We start from the raw sequence: 17,631 nt of genomic DNA on the forward strand, positions 1-17,631 counted from the left end.
AGTTGGTTATCAAAGCCACGTGGTTGTTTGCATGTTCACCACGAGTACTGTGTAATTCATGCAGTACAATATTCCTTGAAAAATTTTTCTTATGTCGTGTTTGAACATCTCAACACACCTCCTGTTATATTACCAGAAAGGATAAAAAAACAACCCCATTGTGACGTTTCATCAGCCGCCTACCTGGCACAGCGGCTGCACTGGGAGCTTCCCCGAAGCGAGCGTGACCCTTTGACCCCCGTCTCGCCTCCACGTCGCGGTCACTGGCGCGCGCCCCCCGAGGGTTGGGAGATGTCGAGTCTTGCCCCCGGCACGTGCCAAGTGTAGCGGCTTTCGTCAGTTCGCATCATAAACATGAAGGGGCCAAACGCCACAAACTCAAGACGAAGCATTAACACGTGGGTGCTTCTCCTCGTGGTGGTTCTCGCGCCACTCTTCTCCTTGTGAGATCCACCCGTCCCCCTTCAACACATGTCCCGGTTTTGTTTGTAAAGGTGGCAACCCTGGACGGTGACATGGCCTCACCTTGGCATACGCACCGCTGCAAATTCTGGACGGGAAGGGCCTTGTGGCCAGAGACCTTTGGGCTCCGCTGTGCGGCCTCAGTGTACGTCTCTCGGGAGCGGCGTCCTTCACTGCAAGGCCCGCAGCCCCCCTGGCGGCCCCCGACAACACACAGCGAGTGAGGATCCTCCCCATCATCATCATCGTGCTGCTGTCAAACCCACAATGGTTTCAGATGGTGTGGCGGCCCTCACACCGACGATGTCTCATCGGGGGAGAGTGGCACCTCCTCTGAATCGTAGCGGCCGCGCGTTCGCCGCTCGTTGCAGAAAGTCCACGGTTTGAATCCCAGCGGCCGCCCTGGTTAACACGAGCGGTGTTGACAACCACGACCACACGACGCGCTGTCCGCTTCACTCGCGGTGTACGTCTAAGACCCCCCCACCCACCCACCCCCTGACGTCAATCGCAAGAGGAGGAGGGCCGCTGCGATTGGGACTCATCTCGACAGGAAGCCCACATGCCCCAGGTGACTCTGGCAAATATCGAGACTCATCCCGGCCTCACGAGCTGTCACCCGCGGCACTGGCAAAATGCACTTGAAGCGTGATGCGTGCACCGCTCGGGGAAGGGATCCAGTGGAGGGAGAGGCGTCACCGGCCGTCGCCTTGCGAATGTCCCCCACGGTACGGGCCGTTGGTGAACCCGTGACCTTGCCCTGGGGTCATTGCCGTGCTCCCCGAGTCCTCTCTCGATTTTTATACAAACCCCAAAAAAAACTTGACGACAACATTTCGTCTCCCACAGCCGGTGAACCTCGGCCTGCCACAATCTGCTGCACGATGATGCGTTATTCAATTGTAATTAAAATATTTAGCCGATTGTTTCGTACGATACGAAATTATTGTTGAGTGCTGGGAGTCAATCAGAACTGCTTCTTGTTGCTGTGTTGTGCTTAGTTTGTTCTCCTTTACCCCCGCACCTCCGATTAGCGCAGTTGGCTACGTACGGTGCGAAAGAAGTTCAACGTGCATGCATTAAATGGCACATTTTATTATTTAGCAATTGTTTAACAAATGTTCAACATCCAGGTCACACACAGCCGGCAATGCCGTCGTCTGCACGAGCTCAGCTTTCGAGAGGTTTTGCTGCAATTTTTACAGAGCACTACAAATACCATCATCGTCATCATCCCAGAGGGGTCGATACAATGGACACCACTTTGTGGGGAAGTCAATAGTGGTCGTCCTACGGATAGACTCGTCCCACCATAGGAACGTGGAATTTCCACCACCAGCTCAGCACTGTTAAACACAAGAGGACTACTGCCTCACTGCTCAATTCAGCACGAAATAACACGAAGGTTTAATTACCAATAGCTTTAAATAACATGAATAATAATGCAATTTATTCCGGAAAGCCCCAACGAGTCTCAGAACTCTTGTCGCAGGCTGGTCCTGCATTGGGATGTTGAGCTATTTCCTTATCAAAAAGTCAAAAGTGATTTCTTCGCCCAGAAAATCACTCACGACTCCGAACCTTCCACTTGAACTGCAATCCAATTACTTAGAACTACCGCGATGAAAACCTGGCGTCGCCGTGCACGCAACACGGCCTTAAACAACATAAACACTGCACCCGAGGCAGTTTGCCAATAAATATCTTTAAAACGAAAAGCTTTAGTCCGTCAAAATCGTCCTTTGTTTTTGTTTTGTATCCAGGAACGAAGCGTCCACGACACGCCGTGGCTCAGCGGGACACCTCTCACCGGAGGCACCTTCGTGGACACCGAGGGTCACGTGACCTCTCCTCATCCGACACAAGTTTTCTGACACACGACCTTGAGCTTCTGCACGGCAAAGTCACCGCGTCGCATACATTGTGTGCGTTTCCTTCCCCCGCACCTCCGACTGCGAGAGACGTTCAACATACATACAACTGAGCATCACATTCTTATATTCTGCACGACTCACTTTCTTCAGATGTGTAGAACGTCCGGGCTTACAGCTTATTTAATTGGAGTAGCGTGGGAGATTTTTTCCCATGGCGTCAGAACTAAAAACACGCACAATGGGTATAGCTTAATGAACACTGCAATTCAAACGCACACCGCAATACTGAACGCGATCTCCTAAAAATAAAACACATAAATATCGACCGTGCACGTTTTCACGTCTCCCACTGCCGCGCCGTCCGCTCCGTGGCGGCAGAGCGAGCGGCCGTGGTCGCAAAGGTCGCGAGGTCAAATCCCGCTCGCGGGTCCAACTCGGCCCATCATCGTTGCGAGGCAGATAAAACGAACGGCACCTTCCTGAGCAAGTCGACTGTGGTCGTGCTCTGAAGCTCGTTCTCACAGATGCCGAGTAGACCACCAGCTCATACCCCCCCAGCCACCCCAGCCCCCCACTCTATGTCCACCCAGTGGCTCAAAGGCTCCGAGTCCAAATCCTGGAATCAATAGTGGTTGACTTTATGAGGCTAAACTTGTCCCCGCCATACAAATGGGGAATTTCCAGCACTGGATTTGGGCTTCTAAACCACTCGAGCAAATACATTTGTGGGCTTGTTTCCCTTTTGTTTCCTTTTTGTTTCCCTTTTGTTCCCCTTCACGGTAGCGGGAACGCAGCACGGTCAGCCTGGGACAGCGGCGCCCCCCCCACAGCCTCTCATCCTCCATATCCTTCACTCTTCTCCCTCGTCACTAACTATCATCTCTGACGTGCGACTTCATCTACCTTCCAATCCTCAGTCTCATCCCCTCCAGTTATGAGGTGGGTCGAGTGGGGGAGAGAACCCTCACAAGTGGGCTATGAATGTGCACATTAAATGTGTTTTTTTTACGATCTCTGTAATACTCTATATTTATCCTTCAGTGTTGAATTTGGCGAGTAAACCCGGGTCTCGCTTGAATCTCGCAGTCTCAGTGGGCCCTGGTCATCTGCTTGATGTAGAACAAAGGGAGGAATTGGGGGGAAATGAGATAATGTGAGTGAGACCAAACAGTTCGTAGTAATAATAATGATGATGATGCACGACTAATTGTTTTGGGGGCCGGCCACTTAACGATTTGTGTCGTAAACACCCTCCACCACCTGCCGACGCAGCCAACCAAATTAAAAATAGTCGCAAGAGTCGAGCTCACAAATGATGATGATTGTTTTCAGCTCAGTTGCCGGTAAAAGGTGAGGAACAATTCTCAGAAGCAGAATGAGAAGCGGTGAAATACGATGACGATTTCGCTTGAAACTGCGCCAAGCGTCTTCAAGCGAAAGATCCAGGAAGTCAGAATAAAAGCCAGGAAGTGAAGAGATGAAATAACACGAATACTGTGCAAAGGAAATCCAACTTGACAAACGGTCAGCATGAAACAGAAGCGAATTTGACAACATCCTTGTCATTTCATTGGACGGGACGAGTTGCGGGCGGCAGTCACTGTACGCGGTGAACATACAACCGCTCTGTAAGGTGCCCCTCTGCGCAGGCCTCAATCTTTTAAGTACAAATTACAACCCAGCAAGTGCCTCTTCCTCTCTACCGCCGTGCGGCAGGGCGATCGGCATCGTGCGCGCATTGGAACTTCTTTGGCACCGCACGTGGCCAACCGTGCGCGGGTTGCGGGCCCGTGGGCCAGCAGTGGCCGCAGGGCGCTCCACGCGCGACGCGTCGCGGACCTCTCCGAAACGAGCCGAGTGCCGTTGCAAATCGCCGCGACGGACGGAGTTCCCCGGCGTGGGTTTGACGGCCGCGGTCGGAATGGTGGCCAGGCGCAGCCGCCTTGGGCTGGCGCGGCCGGCTACGTACGACGCAGAAGAAGTCCGCACGCACAGGAGCGGATCTCGTCTTGGAATACCGGCAGACAACGCTCCCTGTGCGGTCGAGTGCTGACACGGTGGCTGGAGCACTCGCGCCAAGAGAACCGTGGCGATTCGCTTCACAGCCACAACCACCGGCGGTGAGCCCCCGTGTCACACCGTGTGGCGAGCTTAACAGCGACCGGGTTTAGGAGTTTATATTTTTCGTTCAAAAGTGTTCACAGACGGACTGACGGAATATTTGACGGTCGCTCCATCGCGCGTTTTCAGATGCGCTTCTTTGGCCGTCTGGAACGCTCTTCCTTCCAATATTAGGAAGCCACTGGAGCGACCATGCACTTTGAAATCATCATCTAGATTGGAAAGACATTTATTTATGAACTGCTTTTTGTGCTTAGATTGTTGTCCCTCCCCCGCACCTTCGATGTGCACGGGTGGCTACGTACCGTGCCGTGCGAAAGAAGTTCAACGTACACACACGTGACATCTGGGACACTCCTTGGCGTAACCAACAGGAGGTCGTGGGTTCCATCCCGACCCTGACGCCTGCTGCTGTATATGTGGAGTCTGCGTGTCTCTCTCCCCGTGGTCACGTGACATTTTCTCCAGGACCTCTGGTTTCTCCCTCCACATTGAGAATCAACATCACGCGTTTAGAGTATTCGGCTGCAATGCATTTCCACGCGATAAGCCACTTCGCTGAGCTACCGTTTGTGGCCAGGTTGCTTCTGAAAAAGAGCTATATAGCTCAGTGGGCCTTGCCTGGTAAAACAAAAAAAGTATAATTTAGTAGAACACCTTTCCCTTGTTCACCAATCCGTACTGAGTGGAATGAAGAAGTACGGTCAAACAACCCTCATGATCCGTACAGTTGGCTATGCGCGGTGCGCGAAAGTTCAACACGTGACCGACGTGGCACGGTGAAGCCTTTATCCAACGGTGGACTCACAAAGGTTGTAAATGACTCACAAAGGTTGTAAATGGCTACTGTTTTAAATGCGAGGCTCATGGAGGAATACAAAGGCAACGTGTTTTTCCCGTCATATTCATCATCGATGCCATTCAAGGAGAAGTGCTTGTGTTGCGATCGAAGCGTCGTAGTTTTTGTTATTTTCTTTGAACCTATCTACGTGACTTTACCGAAAGTCCCAAAGAATATGCACACACGTTCTCGTTTTGTAAGTGTGCTCTCATCATTCAGCGAGCGCACTTTCGCGTCTTGTCGTTTCTACGCACGTAGAGACGCATGGATGTGTGCGTGTGCGAGCGTGCGGGTGGCTCACGCCCCGTGAACGATGCGCGTCGTCACGCACCCTGCGCTAGCTCGCCAGCAGGAATCTCGTCTTGCATCCATCCTGGTTGATGTGGCTCTGCGAAACAGAAAAGATACGCACAGGAGCGAGACGCCATCAAGCATTAGGACCAAAAGGCGCCGAGTCATCATTTCCTCGCCGATGATGAGAAGTCCCCATCGGCCGGGTGAAGTGTTGAGCGCACTGGACCTGCGATCTGGAGATTGTCACCGGATCGATGCCATCGCCCCGGTGCGGAAGTGGAAACAATGGGGGGCGGGTTTCTGAAATCCTCACCTCCTCACCAACCACCGCTGCCTCTGTCCACCCAGAAGTATTAAGGCACCGTGGTGGCTAGGAGATGTTAACTACCTCGCCAGGTGTACAGGATGTCGTGGGTTCGATCCCGATCCTGACGCCTGCTGCTGTATGTTTTGGAGTTTGCGGTGTCTCTCTCCCCGTGGCCACGTGAATTTTTCTTCGGGTCCTCCGGTTTTTCGCTACGCATTTATTTGGCCGCAACAAATGTCCACGTGATAAGCCACTCACGTGATAAGCCACCACTTCGACAAGCTGTCATCTGTGATAGCCAAGCTCGCTTCTGAGCTACATAGCTCAGTCAGCCTTAGCTGGTAAAATAAAATGTTTTGTTTATGAATGAGTTCACCGCAGTCGAACAGAAGGATGGTCAGCATGGAAGAGTAGGCCAAAGCACGCTCAACGGGGCCTTCTAGAGCTCCCTCTCGTGGGACTCCTTCCGCCAGGAGCGGTGCGAGCAAGACTTTGCAGGGCTGCATCTTTAGCTTTCAACCTCCGCTTGCTGAATCTGAGGCTGTTAATGATCTCGATGGAATATGCGGCTGAAGGAGGTCATGAATGCAGGCCTTGAACAAGCAACAAAATAATCTTAAAATCAATACGGGGGGTACGGATAGGGAACCAGTGAAGGGACAGGAGCAGAGGGGTGAAGTGGTCCTTCAAGCGTGTCCCAGTTAGCACCCTGGCTGCTCTACATCTCCACGTGATAAGCCACTTTGTTCAGCTAACATTTGTGTGCCTTGTCACTTAATAATAGCTCCTCAGTGGGCCTCACCGGGTTGGTAAAAAATGTGAAGTTTTATTTGTGTATTTTTAAGTGAGTCGTTTCCCTTTCCTACACTTTGCACTCCCGTCGTGTTGTTGTTGTTGTTGTATCGTGTTGTTGTTGTATCGTGTTGTTGTTGTTGTCACCTTCTGACCCCGTGCCCCGACTGGACATCTGTGGCAAAATAACTCTAAAGCTCATCAGATTCGTCCAAGTATTAATATTCTGATAACCAAGTTCAACATACAGACACACGAGCAGTCTCCACCTGTCCCGACTGAGCAGGCTGACACTGGGGCACGGAACGAGCGACGCACGCTAGCGAGCGAGCGAGTGACTGGTGGGTGGCGAGCGAGCGAGTGGTGAGCGGTAAGCGGCAGGCGAGCGAGCGAGTAGGTGAGTGGCGAGCGAGTGGTGAGCGGCGAGCGAGCGAGTGGTGAGCGGCGAGCGAGCGAGCGAGTGTTGAGCGGCGAGCGAGCGAGTGGTGAGCGGTAAGCGGCAGGCGAGCGAGCTAGTAGGTGAGTGGCGAGCGAGTGGTGAGCGGCGAGCGAGCGAGTGGTGAGCGGCGAGCGAGCGAGCGAGCGAGTGGTGAGCGGCGAGCGAGCGAGTGGTGAGCGGTAAGCGGCAGGCGAGTGAGCGAGTAGGTGAGTGGCGAGCGAGTGGTGAGTAGCGAGCGAGCGAGTGAGTGGTGAGCGGCAGGCGAGCGAGCGAGTAGGTGAGCGGCGAGCGAGTGGTGAGCGGCGAGCGAGCGAGTGGTGAGCGGTAAGCGGCAGGCGAGTGAGCGAGTAGGTGAGTGGCGAGCGAGTGGTGAGTGGCGAGCGAGCGAGTGAGTGGTGAGCGGCAGGCGAGCGAGCGAGTAGGTGAGTGGCGAGCGAGTGGTGAGCGGCGAGCGAGCGAGTGGTGAGCGGTAAGCGGCAGGTGAGCGAGCGAGTGGTGAGCGGCGAGCGAGTGACGAGCGAGTCCGCGCCTCACCAGCTTCCAGCGCAGCAGCCTCACCCACTCGTCCGTCTCCCGCGGCGAGTCGGCGTATAAGTAGTAGGTCCTCTCGGGGAACACGAGGCTGAGACGGGGCGACGCCGCGGTTACACGAGGACACCGCCGGTCCCCCCCCCACTTCCCCCCCCCCTGACGAATGCAAAGTTCAAAGTTCGCCCCCTCCTTCGCCCTGCGATGGAACTAAACAATGTGTAGTTGGCCACGTAAGCCCCACTGAGCCATGTCAGAAGCGAGCCGGCCACAAGCGTCAGCTCGGCGAAGTTCCCCTCCGACGGCACTTCCCCCGCGGCGCTCTCCGGCACCGTCTCTCACATGTGGTGGTGACGGCGGCGAGGCGCGAGGTCCGGCGCGGCACACGGGGTGGTGGGGCGTGGCCAAAAACACCACGCCTGGCCGCCTTTGTCTCCTGAGCGGCGATGTTTACACACCGCACCAGGTACTCGCTTAAGGCCGAGTTGACTTAAAGGTGGCGCGTCGTGCGCGATCACCGGTACGCGCTCACCGGCACGCGCTCACCGGCACGCGCTCACCGGTACGCGCTCACCGGCACGCGCTCACCGGCACGTGCTCACCGGTACGCGCTCACCGGTACGCGCTCACCGGCACGCGCTCACCGGTACGCGCTCACCGGCACGCGCTCACCGGCACGCGATCACCGGCACGCGCGCGTACGCACGTACCAGAACACGTTGGTCCTGTCCTGCGTGTAGTCGTACTGCACTGCGCTGCACCTCGTGAGATCCAGCGTCTTGATCGCTTCAGCGTCCTGCGAGAGCGCGAGGGAAACGCATCACGCAGCCCACACGCACGGCGGACCCCAGAGGGCACACAACTGGGTGGGTGCGTGGGGGAGGGGGGAGTCATGTGACCATACTTCACCACGCTGGTCAATTCAGGTCGTTGAACTTCTTTCATACTGTACGTAGCCAACCGTGATAATCGGACGTCACATGTTTCCAAAGATATTAGTGTTCAATCATGTACACTGGCCCCTCTGCTGCCCACAATGTAAGCTCCACAGTTGCCTATGACAACCGGCGATGCATGGCGGCTGCCCATCCAACCACTACCCAGGCCCAACCCTGCACGGCTTCACAAATATAAATCATACGTTATTCTAACTTGTACGCTGGGCAGTATTCGCTCACTCTTGACCACAGACAGAGAATTACTCAAGAGGTGCGAGTAACCACAGACAGGCAGGGAGGCAGCCAACCGTGAGACCAGGCAAACAATTTCCCAAGCTCTGCGGTCCACTATACGTTGAGGTGCTCTTGGTCAACAAGTGCGAGGGGGCAACACTCGATCCCGTAAGATTGCACGGGCGGAAGTGCTGTTCATAGATTCCCCCGGGCCCTGCGGTCTTCCACTCAGACCCGACTGAGGCCGTGTGGTCAGCAAGAGGCATGGCGGCGGTGGCTATGAGATGTTAACTACCTCGCCGGCTCGTGCAAAGTGCCCGTACCCTGGCCTGCCGGGGGAAACGCGTCACAGCAGATGTGGCCGAGGTCCAGAGGGAGACTGGCAGGAGGAAGGGTGGGGGAGAGATTGAGAGAGGGGGAGAGAAAGGGAGAGAGACAGATGGGAGATACAAGGAGGAAGAGAGGGGTAGGGAGCAAAGCCAGGAAAAGGAGCGACGAGAGAGTGACAGAGCAAAAGCTCGGTGAAGGGACTGGCTTTGGCGGCTTGTAGCGACTCACCTTGGGCTCCTTGTAGTACTTCATCTCGTGCCGGAACACCGTGAACCATCGCAGCTTCCAGCTCTGCAGCTCGTGCACAAAAAGCAGAAACAAAGCAAATGACTCACTCAGGAAACGTTGCATCTTCCGCCAAAAATAAACACAGGCCGGATCATCTCACCGGGCGATGCCATCACAATCCCCACTCTCGTGGTTATCGACCTATTCATTGGTATTATTATAATATTTGATAGGCTAGTCACTCTCTCCGTGACGGGCTACGCGCACTGTGAGAAGACCATGTACGTATGCCGAGCTTCTTTCACACCGTACGTAGCCAACTGCGCTGATCAGAGGTGCGGGGGAAGGACAACATCTAAAGAAAAGATCTTTCAATCTAGATGACATAAAAGTGCATACCTCCAGTGGCTTCCTAATATCAGTGGCAAGAGCTTTCCAGACGGCCGCAGAAGGGCATCTGAAAGCGCCGTTGTTGGATTGCGTAGCCAAAGAGGCTGACGGCTAGCTATGAAGAAGGAGCATTGCCCGAACCGTCGTCTCTTACATATTTATAGTTTTAAAGCCACACGGTGTTATTGCCGCACGTGATGAGTGTTTTAGCTTGCTATAATAATGATGGCTCTTATAATCACAAGGCCACCCAGCGGGGCCTAGCGGCAGTACCTTGATGATGAAGCCTTGCTTGGTGAGGAAGCCTTCCTTCGTTGCCAACTGCGAGGGGGGGGGGGGATGATGGTGATGTGAGGACATCGTAAACCAAACATTATCCAGGCCGACAAACTCCACACTCTGAATAAAACAAAGAAATAAACTCACCCAACGAAAAAAAATATTCAATGAAAAGACCGACCAGGACAGACAGACTTGAGGTTCTCAACATGACTTTCTTCATATATATTAATGCCCGGGCTTAGACTGCCAGATAGACGCTAACTTAATATGCTTTTGTGGTAATACCAGCTTAACAGTGCCTTGGGAATTTTAGGATTTACTCTTAACACATGAGGCTCCTCCAATTAGCACGGTTGCAACATGCATACGTACGAGGCTCAAGGAGCCAGACGATGGCTCCTCGTACGGTCGTGTAGCGGTTAGTGAGCTGCGCTATCAACCCAGTGACCGAGGTTCGATTCCTGCTCACGGGCAACACCGGTGACGATTAACTGAAGTGGTCATGGGCCTCCCCTATGTCGACTCAGCCTGAAATGAGTGTCTGGTACGGTGCGTAAACAACATTAGCACCGAGGTGACAAAGGCAGCCGGGCGTGGTGCTGGCCATCCATACGACAGCCCTAGCGGTCCGTCTCAGGCTACACGGAGGATCTTTGTCTTAACAGATAAACAAACCCTCCTCCCGGCTGTGCCACGCTCACCGAATCGGCGTGCGGCTCCAGGAGCTCGGGCTCGCCGTGCAGCGCCGTGTGGATGCGCACCGACTCGTACGTCTGCGGCTCCGACACTTGGCGCGGGTAGGGCAGGTGCAGCAACACCAGCGTGCCTGCCGGCACGGCCGTTCCACGCACAGACAACCTCAAAACTCGTCGTCGTCTTGCTAACAATCCACATTTATGTAACACGTCATGTCACTTACTGCTCTCGTGTGGACTCACAATTATCGCTATCGCACAACCTACATAACGGTCAACAACCGGAGGGACGTTTTCAGACGTCTGACAACTGCCTGACGATGCCGGCTCTAGCTGCAAGCGCGAGAAGTCCGCACCAAAGCCGTGAAGTGCCGTCCGCCGCCACACGCTGGTGACACTCAAGCAGTCGAAATTTGGCGCGACTGTTCCAGTCGACGACTCGCCACGCCGCCGCAAGCACGACCCGCGACGAGTCGTCTCGTCGTCGGCAACTTGCAGTGCCGGTTTCATTGGAAGGGCGGGTCAGACAGAATCAGCATCTCTATTTATCTGGGAGAAATCTGGAAGAAGCAAATTTAGCCTGGAGACACGGCCGCGTGCATCCCAGTTGAGCACTCCTCGAATGTAAGAAGCGGCAAGTTGCGAGCGATTCTCTGACGCGCTGGCAAGCGTGCGGGGAGGTTTTGAGAAACGGGAAGACTTCTTTACACAATTCTGGCAAATTGCCTGATGAAGCTGGTTGTAATCACCAGCAGAACTTCACGGCACTCTAATTGTAAATGTTGGGGGTGTACTCTCCAACACTCCGGTGTAGTAACTAATTGTCAGGTTTTGTTGACGTGACAAACCTTATTGATTGACTGTGTCGGGCTGTGGTGGGGATAACGACACGTTCATATTTAAGCGCTCTAAACCCAACAAAAACCTTTATCGCGAATAATATTGGTCGCGAAAGCCTTGCGACGTGTTAAACTATCAAAACAACAGCTGGCGTCATTGCAGAGAAAACGAGCGAACGAGTGAGCGAGTGAGTGAGCGAGCGAGCGAGTGAGCCCCCGCGCGAGTGAACGGCTCGACGACGAATCAGCCGCACGGCCAACAGCTCAAGCCGAACGTCTTGCGGTAGCGGTGACGGTGGCGGGTCGGTGGCACGAAGCGACGGCGCCACCACCACGAGCACCGCCATCGCCGCCGTCACCCACCGGTCTCGCTGCCCACGAGCGGCTTCTGGGAGAAGTGCGCCAAGAGCTCCGGCAGGGACTGGAACTCGCTGAAGCCGAATTTGATCTTCCCGTCGCTGCACTTCACCAGGAAGTGCTTCACCGAGTCCTGGCACCTGCTCGCTCGCACGGAGCGCGAGACTCATGCGGGCTGGCGAGACTCACTCGGGCTGGCGAGACTCACTCGGGCTGGCGAGACTCACTCGGGCTGAATCGCACGTAGGATGAGACTCACTCGGGCTGGCTGGCACGTAGGATGAGACTCACTCGGGCTGACTGGCACGTAGGATGAGACTCACTCGGGCTGGCGAGACTCACTGGGGCTGGCTCGCACGGAGCATGAGACTCACTGGGGCTGACTGGCACGTAGGATGAGACTCACTCGGGCTGGCGAGACTCACTAGGGCTGGCTCGCACAGAGCATGAGACTCACTAGGGCTGGCTGGCACGTAGGATGAGACTCACTTGGGCTGGCTCGCACGGAGCATGAGACTCACTGGGGCTGACTGGCACGGAGTGCGAGTGGTCGGCTCTACTCACTTAACGGACACGGCGAGCTGCCCCGACTCGCGGCTCTTGCGCAGGAGGTAGCTGCCCAGCGCCCCGTTGGACATGAGCAGAGCCTCCGCCTGGTGCCTGCTCAGCTCCCCGTGGTACCAGCTGCGCCGCACACCGCACGGGCAAAACGCCACCCACACAAGCGTTTTAACAGACTGTTGGGGCGAGGTGAACACGTGTGTGTGTGTAGAGACACAGATGAACACGTGTGTGTAGAGACACAGGTGGACACGTGTGTGTGTGTAGACACAGGTGGACACGTGTGTGTGTGTAGAGACACAGGTGGACACGTGTGTGTGTGTAGAGACACAGGTGAACACGTGTGTGTGTGTAGAGACACAGGTGGACACGTGTGTGTGTGTGTGTAGAGACACAGGTGGACACGTGTGTGTGTGTGTGTAGAGACACAGGTGGACACGTGTGTGTGTGTGTGTAGAGACACAGGTGGACACGTGTGTGTGTGTAGACACAGGTGGACACGTGTGTGTGTGTAGAGACACAGGTGGACACGTGTGTGTGTAGAGACACAGATGAACACGTGTGTGTGTGTGTAGAGACACAGATGAACACGTGTGTGTGTGTAGAGACACAGGTGGACACGTGTGTGTGTGTAGAGACACAGGTGGACACGTGTGTGTGTGTAGAGGCAGGTGGACACGTGTGTGTGTGTAGACACAGGTGGATACGTGTGTGTGTGTGTGTAAAGACACAGGTGAACACGTGTGTGTAGAGGCAGGTGGACACGTGTGTGTGTGTGTAGAGACACAGGTGGACACGTGTGTGTGTGTAGAGGCAGGTGGACACGTGTGTGTGTGTGTGTAGATACACAGGTGGACACGTGTGTGTGTGTAGATACACAGGTGGACACGTGTGTGTGTGTGTAGAGGCAGGTGGACACGTGTGTGTGTGTAGAGACACATGTGGACACGTGTGTGTGTGTAGACACAGGTGGACACGTGTGTGTGTAGACACAGGTGGACACGTGTGTGTGTGTAGAGGCAGGTGGACACGTGTGTGTGTGTAGAGACACAGGTGGACACGTGTGTGTGTGTAGATACACAGGTGGACACGTGTGTGTGTGTAGAGGCAGGTGGACACGTGTGTGTGTGTAGAGACACAGGTGAACACGTGTGTGTGTGTGTAGAGACACAGATGAACACGTGTGTGTGTGTAGAGACACAGGTGAACACGTATGTGTGTGTAGAGACACAGATGAACACATGTGTGTGTATAGATACACAGATGAACACGTGTGTGTGTGTGGTTGCCGTGAGCTCACGAGATCTCCTGGAGTCCAGATTCGTCCTCCATGATGGGGACGAGGGCGAACGGCCCCTGGGCCAAACCATGAACCACCACGCCCGAGTGGCCGTCTCTGAGTGAGATCCCTGCGGCCCCTCGGCTCAATGTCCACTCTGTCAGTACTGCCCTCTGTGTGTACTACACTGTGTGTACTGCACTCTGTGTGCGCTGCCCTCCGTGTGTACTACACTGTGTGTACTGCACTCTGTGTGCGCTGCCCTCCGTGTGTACTACACTGTGTGTGTGCTGAACTCTGTGAGCACTGCCCTCCGTGTGTACTACACTGTGTGTGTGCTGCCCTGTCAGCGCTGCCCTCTGTGTGTGCTGCCCTCCGTGTGTACTACACTGTGTGTGTGCTGCCCTCTGTCAGCGCTGCCCTCTGTGTGCGCTGCTCTCTGTGTGTGCTGCCCTCCGTGTGTACTCTGCGCGTGTGTGGACTCGACACTGACACCGCGGTTTAGTCGCTTCCTTGTTTTGTCCACGTGACAAGAACTGCGCCCAGCACGCCCTCACCCCCTGCCTCCCCCATGGCGGAGAGGGCAGTGCAGTGGGCAGGGCGCTGTCTAGAGGGGGCAGTGGGCAGGTCACTGTCTAGAGGGGGCAGGGCAGTGGGCAGGGCGCTGTCTAGAGGGGGCAGTGCAGTGGGCAGGGCGCTGTCTAGAGGGGGCAGTGGGCAGGGCACTGTCTAGAGGGGGCAGGGCAGTGGGCAGGGCGTTGCCTCGGGAGAGAGAGGGACGCGGTTCTGTCCAGGTAAGCCGTGTTTAGGGTTCACCGTTGCCTCTCTGCCTCTCTGCTGCCTGCCACTGAGTGGGTCACTGAGCAGCTCTAGGCCGTGTCTGGTGGTGGTGGTTCTACGGCATTGAAACGATGCGATGCAGTAGCTCGCCCTACACGTGTCTGTGTGCTGTGTGACACCTTTGGCAGGCAAGAGGACGAAGCGTGGATGGCTACGTACGGTGCGTAAGAAGCTCAACATACAGTCCACACATTCACGTTGCAACGGACCCAGCAAGCAAGCCCACGCACGTGTTGTTCTGCATTGCAGCGTTCCAGCAAACTGGTGGTGTGAGAATCAGAATATTTATTGATACTGCGAAGAACCCGATAAGCGATAAAAGTTCCTCTTTTTAAACAGATGTCCCGTCGACGTGTGCTCGTGCGTGGGTAGTGGTGCACAAGTAACGACACAAACATCAGCACATTCGACAATAACACGAATTTCAAATGTTTTACCTACGTGACTTTACCGAAAAAACCTAAGAATATGAATCCTTGCAGTCACGAAAGCTTAAAATCTAGAAGTTTTGAGTGGAGTTTATTGGAATTCCTGCCTCCTGTACTCCCAACGTGACTGCCCACGGCCTGTGGTTGATAATATTAATAATTATAATAATAAGTGTATTAAATCTTATTTTCTGGATTTTAAGACGATCCAGAAAGTCAAGGCTATACGGGGGAACTTTATCTTTGTATGTATGGAACGCAGCTTTCCAATCACACTGCGCCAACGCTTCCCAAACCCGATGCAAAGACAAAGATCCCCCGTGTAGCCTTAACAGACTGTTGGGGCAAGTGCTGTTAGCGAGCACCTATGAAGGCTGGCACTGCACACGAGGGGGTGGGTGGCCAACACCACGCCCGGCCGCCTTTGTCTCTCCAGTGGTGATGTTTACATACCGCACCAGGTACTAATTTGAGGCTGAGTCAACCTAAGGGAGGCCCAGGACCGGTTCAGATAATCGTCACTGGTGTTGGCCGTGAGCGGGAATCGAACTCAGGTCACCGGGTTCGTAGCGCAGCGTAGCGCTAACCGCTGCACCACCGCTCCCCACACGCCGTATGCGCCCACAGTCACACATCCGATTTGCGCGGTTGGCGACATACGGTGCGAAACAAGTTGAAAAGAAACCAGTTTTGTTTTCTTATTTCACCCCACTGAGCAGTGTAGCTCGTTTTCAGAAGCGAAGTGGCTCATAGTGTTGAAACGTATTGCGGAAGCCAAAACCATGCACACGTCAGGGCAATGTTGCGCTTCTCGTGTTTGAAGGGGCACGGCAGCTGACGACTGACACCAATGAGCGCCTAGCCTCACGAGACACGTGCCGCTCAAAAAGGGGAACCCGCTGCCGAGTGGAAATTCAACCGCAAGCCGTGACAACCGCAGTGGGATTTTTTGCGTTTTTGTTCAATCTTTCCCCTGCCTCTCACACAAAAACAACGTCCGCTCAAGTTGTGTTTCGCCTGTTAAATTGCGACAGTTACCACAGAACCCCCCCACCCCTTCCCGACTATCGAAATCCGATGAACTGCGAATCTCGTTTGTGGCCCATGTCCAGGAGAGTTCCCGTCTCGTGTCGACCGTTGGACGCTGCTCGACATCCCCATTTGCGTGTCTCCCACTCTCTCGCGAGGATTGGTATCCGGGTCCTCCGGTTTTTCCTTCCACATTTAAAATCAACGTGCATTTCGAGTATTTGGCCGCTATACATTTCCGCATGACAAGCCACTTGATCTCGCTGTTATTTGTGGTCAGGTCGCTGCTGACGAAGAGCTCCACAGCTCAGTGAGGTATTAACATGGTCAAATAAAACTAGTTTCTAGTTTCGTTTACCCGTTTACAGATGGAGGGTTATAGTTGGCTCAGGGGACAGGATCAGCGAGGAAGGTTCAAGGAGGCTGAGGATGAGGTTGTAGGGAATGTGATGCAGCACATCGGGCTCACTCCGGACTTCACTCCGCACGTGTTGCTGTGTTCTTGGCGACAATAAACAGCCCGTGGGGAACGAGGTGCTCCCGTCATCCTCTGCACAAGTTTTAAATATAAGACATTTCCTTTTTATTTAAAACCACATTGGAACAGACTGCTATGACATCAGCAAATACTGTCATAAACCTTACATATGATTGTTAGCATAGGCAACCGAGTTGGTATATTTTAATATTTTTCATCTAAATCTCTTGATACAGCACAAATATTTTTTTCCCGTAACATTTTGTAAAAAAGAAAAAAATTGGTATACTCTACACAAACATGGTATCCACATTGCACAAACATTATCAATCGGGAAGCGTAACAAATAACATAAAAACCTCATGACGCATCGTCCACGTGTGACCTGGTGGGCTGGGCCACGTGCCGAGCACCACTGCGGGGGGCATCGCGACGAGCTTGAGGTGGCCCAACTCGTAAGGCCACGCTGGGGACCACGCGTGGCTGCGCCTACCGCCGTTGCCAAGTTCTGTCAGCCGCCTCTGATATGTTCGACTTTGAGCGATGTGGTTTTTTGTTTGTTTTGCACGCGAATAGATGTGCCAACATTCAGGTCGAACTGCCTTATGCACAGGATGCTGGAGCCTTCGCTTTCGAATTTTCGTCAACAGTCAGAATCAGTGTTTTCAAACGACATGGGTACATTTCTACAGGCTACATTTCGGGACCAGGCATCGTTCACAGTACCAACCCGTTCAGCTTTAGTTAAACCGGTTGCGATCGATTGTATTCCACTGCTGATGGCATTTTTTGTTTAAACGGCACAGTCATGCGCGTCAATATTTCAAATTCTGTTGGTAAAGTACAAGTCGCATGCTCGCAGAACGCCCCCTTCTTGCACTGGCACAGCCGAGCCGAGCGGGCGTGGAACCCTCACGGTATGAAACTCTCGCCTCGCAAGACACCGGAATGAGGCTGTTGGCCAGACAGGTCCATGACCTTGGGGTTATCATCATTTTCATCTTTACTCTGCACCAGAGTCGGTACACATGAACGAGTCGATGCCGACTGTCAGGCTGCAACGAA

The 17,631-nt window shown here is 54.1% G+C and overlaps 1 protein-coding gene across 5 annotated transcripts; it reads right to left on the reverse strand.

Annotated features, from left to right (window-relative positions):
• Nucleotides 1–253: 253 nt before the first annotated feature.
• Nucleotides 254–14,312, reverse strand: LOC133354730 (dual adapter for phosphotyrosine and 3-phosphotyrosine and 3-phosphoinositide-like). Of its 5 annotated transcripts, none has more exons than XM_061571791.1 (10): nucleotides 13,813–14,312; nucleotides 12,516–12,635; nucleotides 11,958–12,094; nucleotides 10,762–10,886; nucleotides 10,052–10,099; nucleotides 9,389–9,451; nucleotides 8,369–8,454; nucleotides 7,665–7,752; nucleotides 5,630–5,686; nucleotides 254–655 (listed from the first exon to the last, which is right to left on the reverse strand). In XM_061571791.1, the coding sequence occupies exons 1-9, from the start codon at nucleotides 13,842–13,844 to the stop codon at nucleotides 5,636–5,638; spliced, it is 750 nt and encodes a 249-aa protein (XP_061427775.1). In that variant the 5' UTR covers nucleotides 13,845–14,312; the 3' UTR covers nucleotides 254–655; nucleotides 5,630–5,635. The 5 variants fall into 5 exon arrangements, 4 of the variants coding, with proteins under 4 accessions (XP_061427775.1, XP_061427774.1, XP_061427776.1 ...); XM_061571790.1 differs by lacking the exon at nucleotides 254–655 and adding an exon at nucleotides 1,542–3,442; XR_009756615.1 differs by lacking the exons at nucleotides 254–655; nucleotides 7,665–7,752 and adding an exon at nucleotides 1,542–3,442.
• Between the last annotated feature and the right edge of the window lie 3,319 nt (nucleotides 14,313–17,631).

Source organism: Lethenteron reissneri, chromosome 48 (assembly GCF_015708825.2).
Source record: "Lethenteron reissneri isolate LAM-NWPU_2019-01 chromosome 48, ASM1570882v1, whole genome shotgun sequence".
NCBI classification, from domain to species: Eukaryota; Metazoa; Chordata; class Hyperoartia; order Petromyzontiformes; family Petromyzontidae; genus Lethenteron; species Lethenteron reissneri.

What these genes read in the sequence shown, in the direction of transcription:
- LOC133354730 (XM_061571791.1), bottom strand. Translation starts at nt 13,844, where the DNA reads ATGGAGGACGAATCTGGACTCCAGGAGATCTC. An exon ending in TGGAGCCGCACGCCGATTCG is followed by an intron (nt 10,100 to 10,761) that starts GTGAGCGTGGCA and finishes CCCCCCTCGCAG; the next exon opens with TTGGCAACGAAGGAAGGCTT. An exon ending in GACAGGACCAACGTGTTCTG is followed by an intron (nt 7,753 to 8,368) that starts GTACGTGCGTAC and finishes GCCCCGTCTCAG; the next exon opens with CCTCGTGTTCCCCGAGAGGA.